This window comes from Ammodytes marinus (assembly GCF_949987685.1).
Source record: "Ammodytes marinus genome assembly, chromosome: 24".
Taxonomy (NCBI): domain Eukaryota; kingdom Metazoa; phylum Chordata; class Actinopteri; order Uranoscopiformes; family Ammodytidae; genus Ammodytes; species Ammodytes marinus.
In genome coordinates, this window is record NC_137228.1 from 6,776,600 (window position 1) to 6,788,336 (window position 11,737).

Sequence of the window (11,737 nt, forward strand, 5' to 3'; positions counted from 1 at the left end):
CTAACATGCAAAAGAAAAAAAGGGCAAAAAACTCAAAATGACCCAGTACATCCCATTCTAGACCAGCTGCCAAGGCTACTGCACCGCAGTGCACTCCACCCCAGCTGGGGAAGAAGAAACAGAAGAGAAAGATAGGAGGAGGAATCTTCATTAGATGAAGAGGATAGTTTTTGTTTGGTTTGTATGGAAACGTTCTCCAGCACCCATTCAGGGGAGGTATGGGGAAAGTGTTGGATGTGAAACCAGTGGGCACACAAGCTCTTCTTAGGTGGAGTGAGCAGACCCTACATTTGCCATCTCTGTAACTCAGATAGTGAATGTGTGTAGCCTAGTTGAGTAGGCTTTTATTGTTAGACCTATTTGTTTTGTTCTTTATGTTGTTACATAGGCTGGTCTTAATATGGGTTTCCTGTTTGTTTATTCCTTGCTCATTTTGTGTTAAGATGCATACAGTTATGAAGGCCTATTTGTCAACTTGACAATGCAATTAAACTTTCAAATGTAGTTGCCTTTTTGCCTTCTTTTTAAGATTTTTCTCATTAAGATAACATTGTGATCACCAACCCCATAGTGTGTGACAACCATCCCCGTGATGGGGTTAATTGTCACAATAATAATAGTAATAAGTGTGCCTACCAACCCCAATCTCCCCTACTGTGCATAAATATTTCCATTTTCTATAGCGTTCTACCTTTCTTGCACTACATTTCAGTGTCAAATATTTGACATTTTATAATTTTTTTTTAAAGCACGGGTACTTCTTTTTAGAAATATATGATTGTCCTTTAAAATAGCCTTCTTTTTCAGTTCAGAATTTTCTGGACGATTTTCAGATGTGTCAGTTAAAATGTGCCAGGGTGGTGGTGGGGTTTGAGTGGGATTAGCTGTTTTCGACCACTGACACTAAATACACACACACACACACACACACACACACACACACTGAGAGAGGTGTCAGCCCAGCATGTTGAACCCCACTAGTTCACAGTCAGCTGTTTTCTCTGCTGTTGTGCAAAATTGGCAGAATTGTGTGTGTGTGTGTGTGTGTGTGTGTGTGTGTGTGTGTGTGTGTGTGTGTGTGTGTGTGTGTGTGTGTGTGTGTGTGTGCGTGCGTGCGTGCGTGCGTGCGTGCGTGCGTGCGTGCGTGCGTGCGTGCGTGCGTGCGTGCGTGCGTGCGTGCGTGCGTGCGTGCGTGCGTGCGTGCGTGCGTGCGTGAGTGCGCCCATGTGTTTCAGAGACAAAAGATGTGCATGCCACCAACCAGGGAAAAGTTGCCAAAATAGTAATGGAATCATTTCAAATGAATCAAATGAACTTGCACTTAGGTGGTGATGATAATGTGATAGATACACATGTTTAAACTTGACCCTAAACACTTGATTTACATATAAAGCTCTACTGTTCAAGTGATCAGAGCGTGTGCATGTTTAAAGCCAGACAGGTCGGACTGATGCTGATCACCTTGATGTGTTAATTTTGTGTGTGTGTGTGTGTGTGTGTGTGTGTGTGTTTGCATTGGCTGGGGGACTGACTCTGCTCCCCTCAGAGGGACTATCATCGCTGGTAATCCTCTTCATGGTCGACTAATCTGTTTTTCGCCGGGCCACTCCATCCATCCATCCCTCCCTCCCTCCCTCCCTCCCTTCCTCCCTCCTTCCTCTTTAACGCACGTCCACTTCTTCCTTTTCTTTCTTCCCACACCACCTCAGCGGGGCTCCCTCTCTCTCTCTCTCTCTCTCTCTCTTTCCTCATCTTATATGGCAAATGTCTCTCTCTCTCTCTCTCTCTCTCTCTCTCTCTATCTCTCTCTCTCTCTCTCTCCCTTTACCAACACTAATCTCATTAGAGCGAGAACCAAAGCTTTCATGTTTAGCCCCTTGTCCATTCCTAAATCAAACTAATAATAAGAGATTAGGGATGTCTGTGTGTTGTAGGCTTGGAGCTTAAGTCAGGACATGGATATCCTAGCTTAGCATACAAACTGATAATGTACAAGCTAGAACCCAAGGCCGAGGCTGTGTATTTGAAGGTGGAGTCAGCAATTCTGGAGAACGTTTGTTGTCAAAATCACTTTTTGTCAAATCAACAGTGACCTCCTCACAATCCGCTACCTGTCCGTACTGTGTGTACACTGAAAAGAAATCCATTGTTAATACACAGTCTAGGCTCTGTAAACTGGCATGTTGCTAGCATTGAAGGCCCTCCCCTTTGTTTGACATACCAGTGTACAGAGCCTAGTATTAACACCAGAATATGTTTGACAACAAGCGTTCTCCAGAACTGCTGGCTCCTCTTTTAATCGGATAACATGGATTTAAGTCCCCAATATGTTGAAGTTCATTTAAAAACTGACCGTATGCCAAAAATTGACAATATCCATCAACCAATTGATACATGGGCTCACACATCCAGCCTCCATCTTCCATTGGCCTCCTGTGTCCTCATATCCAATTATCTCCTCTACCCTTCAGCTTACCTCTGCTCTTACCACTAACAGCACCACAATCAGATGTCTTCGCCATTTCACACACACACACACACACACACACACACACACACACACACACACACACACACACACACACACACACACACACACACACACACACACACACACACACACACACACACACACACACAGGGAAACAGATACGCAGTGAAACAGACAAACTCAAACATTTGGTCTAATCATATTTCATCCTATCTAGAGGCAATCAGTGATAGTGTTGGCTGCTACCGAGCACCTTGACAATACTGGCAGAGAGGGAGGGATGCACATGCTCTAATTACTGCAAATTGTGTGTGTGTGTGCGTGTGTGTGTGTGTGTGTGTGTGTGTGTGTGTGTGTGTGTGTGTGTGTGTGTGTGTGTGTGTGTGTGTGTGTGTGTGTGTGTGTGTGTGTGTGTTGGCTGGTCGGGTGGTAGTTTGTTGATTTTCTAAAAATCTGTTTTAAGATCACATGATGTAAAAAACATGTTTCCATGGGCATCTGAGGACAGGCACAAAATTAGAAGCCGGTCGCTGCCAAAGCTATCTCCCTGATTCACTGGCCAACGACAGCTAGCTGCCGCCGGTATATAACACGCTAACTAGCATAGCAATGTACCGACAAAAGCAGTGAGGTGGAGCTGGGCAGCTGGCAAACATGGAAGTAAACAATGCAGGATTTTGCTAAATGTTCTGTAACGAGGGAGTCTCATGTGACTTGTGGCTTTTTTTTGTATTGATAGTGTAGAGACAGAGTTGAAATGGGGCAGAGAGGGAAGTGACATGAAGAGAACGACCGCGGGCTGGAATCGAAACCCGGTTCCGCTGCTGGCTGAGGCCCATGGGGGGGGACGCCCTACCAACTGAGCTAACGGCGCCCCTATGTGACTTGTTGCTTGATAGAACTATTACTGTAGCAAGGAAACCTTTCTTTGCATCAAGCAAAATTCAAGCAAATGCTGGAAAAAATATCTCTTACGTATACGGACAATATCCAAGTCTGCAATCTTTTGAAGGATTTCCTCAACTCCAGGGATAATTGAGCATTGGGACAGTATATTTGGTGTTCACTGATGTGTTCACATGTTAAAAGTGTTGTCCATTAAAGAAGCCCAGCACAGAATATGTATTTTTGCCTGTTAGGAATGCTCTAAATCTGGCATATCTGTTTGAGAAATTATTAAATAGATGCTCTTTGGAAGCTTCCAGTGTAAAGCACATGGAGCCCTGGAGCTGTCTGTGGAAAGACAGGCGAGAGAAAGCCATTAGCGAGGCTCTGTTAGCGGTTGTCTTGTATAAACCCCCCCTTCCCCCAGTCCATTCATTAGGCATCAATCAAAGGAACGAGGTGCCGTGATTAAATGATGAGTGTGAATGCTTAACAGTGTTCGCTACACCAGCCCCACTTTACTCTGACACTTGGAAAATGGGCAAAAAAAATGTGTGTGTGTGTGTGGATTGGTTGTGACTGGGGGTGGCTGCAAACGGCTTCATTTACATTATTCATGGAAGTTATTAAAGAAAAAGTGAATTTCAAAGGGAAAAGCTCTCAGAAATCATCATGGTCATATTGCACATCCAATTAGGAAATTCACTGACTTTGTAAAACTCTTTTCACAGACCAGAAGGCATCAGTAGGCTTTTATTTGTGTTGGCCGATATTTAATGAAAAATGTCACACCAGAAAGTCATACATTTTTTACAATGCTTTTTTAGCATCTGTCAACTTGTTAGCTTCTGTGATTTGAGTACACCCACCCAGAGCATTGTTGTAAGGGTTGAGTCGATTCGCGTAGGAACCCAAGTTAGCTATCTTCCATAATTCTGACTCAATGAACAGATAGCACATGGTGATCTCATTAAATGGTTATGTACGTAACTCTACCCCATGATTCGATGAGATTGCCTGGGATAACAGATTATTCTGCTACTGTTACATTTCTCAATTTATGATGAAAAATATTGAGTTTTTTAACTAAGGAAAACTTTTCATTAAAAAAAAATAGTGTTGTAAACTACTATTTCCCACCACTTTAAAGGACATATGTCATAGCTGGCTGTTGTATATTTGTGCTAGTTGTGCTGTGTGTGTGTGTGTTTTAGGAGTGTTAGGGTACTACTGGCAGCTCTTGTCAGTGAGGCTGAGCGCCAGTGGAGCTGACAGCTTGCTGTGACAGAGAGCCTTAAACAAACCCACTGGGTCGGCTGCTGCACAGGAGAAATGCCTTTGATTCTAATGGGCCCTGCATGTGTGTGTGTGTGTGCGTGCGTGTGTGTGTGTGTGTGTGTGTGTCGGTGTGTTGGTGTGTGTGTGGGTGGTGTGTGTGTGTGTGTGTGTGTGTGTGTGTGTGTGTGTGTGTGTGTGTGTGTGTGTGTGTGTGTGTGTGTGTGTGTGTGTTTCCAGCAATGTCCCTGTTCCCAACAATGGCTGTCACTGCGCTCTCTGGCTATTTCCAGTTAGACCACACTTGCCCAACAACTGCTGTCCAGTGAATATCTTTATAATCTGGGTTACACGCAGGACTAGGTAGCTAAACAGATGGTGAATTATATTGCATAATGTATACGCTATGCTTAACATTTTCACTCAGTCTTCATTTAGCCCTGAAATTGGACTTTTTCAATTCATGTGTATTGAAATGTTTCCTGTGTTTGTATTTAAATTCATACTGTATACAAGGAGTGATGTTCTTTTACATTTTAAGGGGCCGCAACCTGTTTATTGATTGTGATGTTTGCCATACCATTTCTATTAATGTGCTTCATTAACACACTGTTTGTTGCAGGTATGGAAGTAGCAAACTCCATGAAAAGAAGACAGCATCAACACAACTTCTCCAATCCCTGATGAAGACAACAAATCACCCAATGTATGAGCTAGTCTTCCCAAGGTACAATCACAGTCAGAATACTTCAATTACAAAACATTGGCCCACACTGGATCCATAACTTACTCACTGTAGCTTTTTTTTTTAGTATGCAAGACATTTCTGCAAATAGAAACTGAACGTTTTGCCAAAGAATAATCAACAAATAAGTGCAAGTGTATCAGGGTCTGGATTTACCTGCATAGGCCGCACTTGGTATATCCAAACAGTCCATGGTTATAACTGCATGCGGGCATTGGGCCGGGACCAGATGTGCCACTGACGAATGCTGCATTCAAGTGCTCCTTGGGGAAAATCCAAAATTTGGACACATACTTTGAGGTTCATTCATTTTGAAGGGTTAATAGGACATTGATGGTGCAAAAAATATGTGTTTTCTAACTTCTTTTATTTTTTTGTAGAGTATTTAAACAACACATTGCTTCGTAATGTATTGAAGTAGGGAACCATTATCCTAATAAAGTCTGTTCCTATAAAAAAAATTGCGGTCCTGCACCTTAGCTTGTTGAACCAGCCACCAAACAAACATTCTACATAGCCAATTAGCATGCACGGCTGCTGCATAATACAATCCATGTCAAATATACCTGCAAATATCACTGTGGTTAGTTCAGATGCCTGTGTGGTTTTAAATATCCCGGATAACACACACACACACACACACGCACACACACACACACACACACACACACACACACACACACACACACACACACACACACACACACACACACACACACACACACACACACACACACACACACACACACACACACACATACACACTGTCTACCCCATCTATTTGTTTTACTTTGTCTCTTGTTCTTCCCCTGTCTGGGCTCAGCCTGCCAGCTGCTGTCAATCAAACACAGACACACCCTTATAGTCTACCGCTAAAAATTATTTCAATGCCATTCATTCAAGCAGATACAGACTTCAATTCCCTTTAAATAAAAAAGTTGATGTGCCAAACATGTGAAACTTTTTTTTGTGTGTGTCACTGAAGGGCTTACATGTCATGCTATTTTAATGTGTTAGTGGGTAATAACTTGAAAAACTTAATTCTCCTTATTATATATATTATATTATACAGTATATATTACACATAACATAAGTGTTATATTTCTGGCAATTTGCTGATCTGATTACTGCCTCAGAGAGTATTTCTGCGGGATTTTTCTTAATATGGCATATGCTGCGTTTGAAATGTACAGTGTCCCTGTGAATGTGTGTACGTGTGTGCAGGATGCGACAAAGAAAATGTCAGAAAGAGAGGGGATTATCATAGTGTATGCAAAACAGAACATACAAGCCACTCAACAGCACCAGAGCCAACTTTAACAAGGGGGAAACCAGCCGTGCCCGCCGTGCCAATGTAGTTTAGAGAGGCGGGCAGCACCTGACAGATGCTCCACTTGGGACCATAATCCCATGCAGGAGTGGGCTTGAATACCAACACCTCAAACCACCATGGTAAATGACATTATAACATGACACGGCAAGTTTTAGTCCATTAGTTGTTTGACAAAAAAAAAACATCAGCACCTATTCTGATACCGTTAATGAATTAATAGCAAAATACAGCAGTATTCATTTGCTGGATTCAGATACGGAAATAATTTGACTTTTTTTCTGTGTTTAAATTGTCTTGTATGATATTAAACTGGAAATTTTCACATTCTGTTTTTTGGAGAAAACAAGTGATGTAAAATGGCAAAATTGCGATGGGTATTTTTCAGTATTACATCACAGTTTACTGATAAAACAATTGAAATGAGTGTCAGTTGCAGCCCCAAATATTATTATGAATATGATTACTGTTGTTTTTGGCAGTAGTAGTGCTAAAATGATATGTAGGCCTATACTTTTAGTAGCTTATAGGCTGTTTTTACAATTAAGAAACACAATAAATTCGACCATGTAGCCCTATCGTTTGAAAATCTCTCCTTAACAGATCATCACCCTCTCAATAAATCTCTATCTTTTAGGAAAATTGTTGCTGTTTCCAATATTTTTTCTACGGGACTGGGTTGTTAGCCCTGTGCCCAACCCCCAACCTGGAGGACCAGTGGATTGCACTTTGTCAGACCTCTATCCTTCGACCTGACCGACTTTGGTGACCCTACCAGGAGGCTAAGCTCCTGTCGGTATAGCTCTTGGGGTCATTGAGGCACTCAAGCCCCCAGACCACAACAAGGTGGCAATCCTTCCGGGGGAAGTAAGTAAGTAAGTTTTAGGAAAATTGATCGACATAATTGTACTTTATCCTGACTATAAGAACTGAGTAAGCAATATTTTTCTACTGCAGCAGGCCTATGGTGAATGCATCGTATTTCTTATTAGTGTATTAATCATTCAAAACCTATGCTATTTCTATAATTTATTATAGGATTATAGTCAGGATTTTTTTTCAAGGGGTTAAACTACCCCCCCCCCCCCCCTTCCCACCCATTTTCTCTCATGCACTATGGTGAAACAAACAAAAGGGTTCGCTTTGAATGGCACGTGCTCCGGGCGTCAGTCACCTGTTTCCTAGCAACGGACACAACAGAGAAGCACCTGTGGCTCTGAATAGGAGGCTGTAGGCTAGTTTGACACGCGCACACACACACACACACACACACACACACACACACACACACACACACACACACACACACACACACACACACACACACACACACACACACACACACACACACACACACACACACACACACACACACACACACACACACAAAGGAATTATGTATAAAAGAGTATTATTTCCCGTAATTAAATCTCAAAATCATACAGGCCTGGCTGGCTACACCCTTTATGGCAGGCTCTCTATAATATAGAATAATTAAACAACAGACAGCCGTCTATTTAAATGTTTTAAATATTGTTTAGGCCTACCCAGTTAGCCCGTGTTCTGTTGCTGCAAACAATAGCCTACATTTTTCTATCAATAATAATGTAGGCTAGGCTACTCTGCCTTTAGCCTATTTATTTATTTATTTGCTATTCTTTAATAGCCTAAAGTGATAGGCCAATAGGACTAGGCTATATGATAATATCAGAGCGCACATAATCTACTTTATCAGAAGACATACGCCAGATCAGGGTATTTAAACTGTTTACATGTGTGTTTTAAAGCTCCACACACCAGCTACAAACACAAAACAGATGACAGAGGGAGTAATTCTCTTTTTTAGGTCTCGCGCTCTGACGTCATCGGAGCCTCGAACCCCCCTGCACTGCATGCAAATGACTTGTGCGCTCGAGCCTCTCCATTGGCCATCTCTCGCTCATTTAGCTGCTGTCAGAGCGCGCGGCCCTGCCACGAGCTCCGGCAACTTTTTTACCCAGTCCAGTTTTAACCAAAGTAAAAGCTCCAACAACAGGCGAACTATTCTTTCTCTCTCGTGGATGACAGTGGGTGTTAAAACAAAAAAAAAGGGGGCGAGACGAAGGTACAGGTGTGGTGGAGCAAGTTTGGATTTCCCCGTGAGACTACAGGACCTTTTTTCATCTGTCAGAGCGTCTATTTATTTCACTCCTTGGAGGTTTATCTTGCGCACGGGGCCGGCCTGAATGTTTCTGTGTATTTGACTCCTACAAAAGACCATTTGAATGTACAGCATCGTGATGGAAACGGACCTGCATTCCCCCATGGTGCCCCAGACTAACCCATCCAACCCTGGGGGGCACCCGGGAGGAGGAGGCGGCGGCGGTAACAAAGTCCCTCAGGACCGAATCAAAAGACCCATGAACGCATTCATGGTTTGGTCCAGGGGCCAGAGGAGAAAGATGGCCCAGGAAAACCCCAAAATGCACAACTCTGAAATCAGCAAGCGGCTGGGTGCTGAGTGGAAGGTGATGACCGAGACTGAGAAGAGACCGTTCATTGATGAAGCCAAACGGCTGAGGGCGATGCACATGAAAGAACACCCGGACTACAAGTACCGTCCGCGGAGGAAGACCAAGACGCTCTTGAAGAAGGACAAATACTCTCTCGCTGGCGGGCTCTTGGGCTCCTCGATGGGGATGGGGATGGGTGGTGGTGGAGGGCAGCGCCTGGAGAGTCCCGGAGGAGGAGGTGGAGGGGGTCACCACCACGCTGGAGCGAACGCCGGCTATGCCTCGCACGTGAACGGCTGGGCGAACGGTGCGTACTCTGGACAGGTGGCGGCTGCTGCGGCGGCGGCGCACGCGATGATGCACGAGGCTCAGCTGGCGTACACACAACATCCGGGCTCCGGAGCGGTACACCCTCACTCCCATCACCACCACAACCACCCGCATCACCTGCACCACCAGCCCGTTCACCGGTACGACATGTCGGCTATGTCCTACAGCCCCATCTCAAACTCTCCGAGCTACATGAGCGCTTCTCCGCCGGGCTACGGGGGCCTCACGGGCTACACACACCAGCACCAGAGCTCCGGGGTGTCCCCTGTGTCCGGGGCACTCGGAGGGACTTTGGGCTCGCTCGTCAAGTCTGAGCCGAGCGCCAGTCCACCGGTGTCCACGGCGCGCGCGCAGTGCCCCACGGGAGATCTGCGGGACATGATCAGCATGTATCTGCCGGGCGGAGAGGCGGCGGGGGACGCACACAGCAGACTGCACGTGCTCCACCAGCAGCACTACCAGAGCAGCGGCTCCACTCCGGTAAACGGGACGGTTCCTCTGACTCATATTTAAAACATCTAAAATGTACTATAAAGCACTACAAAACCACAACCAAATATTTAAAAAACTTAGATGTGGGCGCAGACTGATGCTGCTGCTGCTGCTTCTGATTATGGTGATGAATTGTAAATTATAGGCGTTTATAGCCATAAAAAATGCAATCACTTTGAACAAACTTTTTATTTTTATTGTGTTCTTTTTTTCTTTTCTTTCAGTGATGGATTTTTTGTCTAAAAGGAAAAGCGCATTCGATTTACTTTTTGCTCTCTGGAACACGCAGAGCATGCCAAGTTTTTTGACACGATTTAAATTATAATCCGTGAAAGGCTGGTGCATTTTTGAAGGTTACAATTTTTTTTCTCCCCAAAACCCTCTCGACTTTTTTTTTTCCTTCTGTGGAATTAAAAGCACCAGCTGTGTGTTTAGAGGGATTCCTGTTTAATGAAAGGAACCGTTATAGTCATTTGGAGGGCAGTGTGTGGAAGATGTGTTTAAAAAAAAAGAAAAAAGTTTATCTAGGATGCATTGCAATTGAAATGGATTCCCACTTTTAATGCTTGTAAAACCTGTGTCAGTCGGTGTAATTTGAACTTTGTTTTTGATGTTGTAAAATCTTGTAAATTGTGAATAAATAGGCCTACTGAAAACGCTTATGCAATTGTACATAATTTACAAAAATGCCGAGGTCCGTTTTTCCGGGTTGGAGACGGAACACGTTTGCGCTGAATGAATTTAATATATTTCCCAGGATTTGTTTTTCTTCTATCATACCCAAACTGCACCTCCAGTTTTTGATGTTTAATTACATGTACTGCATATTTAAAAACGCTGTCAATCTTATTGTATTCTCGCAGTGAATGGGTTTTATTGAAGCCTCGGCAAACCAGTCAGAATCTGCTCATAATGCGAATGACATCAAATAAACAGTAATGACAGGGCATAAATGTTTTTCCAGTGACGCTTTTGAAAAGATTGTTATTTATCAGTCGGGCTCTTAATTGATTATTTCGTTTAGAATTAAAAATATTGGAAACATGCTCATATTTCTGCCTTTCATTCCGATCTTTCATATTTTTTTGGTTGGGAGAAAAACACTTTATAATATTTTACAAGGGTATAAATACGCATTTTAAAGCTCTAAATGAATCATTATGGGTCAATAGTAATATCAGGAATACATAGGCTAAACATTTTTTCCCGATAAATTAAGTTTATTTTTTTTCGTTTACATTTGAGGTTTCTGTCCTAGGATATATATATATATGCCAATATAAAATGTTGTTTTATATACTCTCATTTGTTATATTATATTAACTTACTGCTAATAATATTATGAATTATGGGGTGGATATAGAAGTGCACTAAAACACTTGTTGGTTTAGAATTTTCTCTCTATAAAGCACCCAATATTTAGCCTCATAATGTCCTACTTTGTTTATATTATATTTTACTTTAAATGGGGCCAGGCAGTGTCTCACAAACTTAAGTGTCAGTTTTTCAAACTAAATCCAATTTTTCATGTTATTATTAGGATACGGATACAGCACCTGGGGAAACAACTGATCATCGATATGTATTCTATCTTCATGGATTATGATGATTTCTTATTTTCTCTCTGTCCGTTACATCATTGTAAGCTGTAAAAAGTGATGCTTAAAAAAAAGGAAATAAATCTTTTCAGCCATAGC

The 11,737-nt window shown here is 42.8% G+C and overlaps 1 protein-coding gene across 1 annotated transcript; it reads left to right on the forward strand.

Annotated features, from left to right (window-relative positions):
* Positions 1–8,990: 8,990 nt before the first annotated feature.
* Positions 8,991–10,061, forward strand: LOC307269720 (transcription factor Sox-1a-like; the record flags this gene model as incomplete). The annotated part of the gene is made up of 1 exon (XM_080052737.1): positions 8,991–10,061. The coding sequence occupies one exon, from the start codon at positions 8,991–8,993 to the stop codon at positions 10,059–10,061; it is 1,071 nt and encodes a 356-aa protein (XP_079908863.1).
* Positions 10,062–11,737: the final 1,676 nt, after the last annotated feature.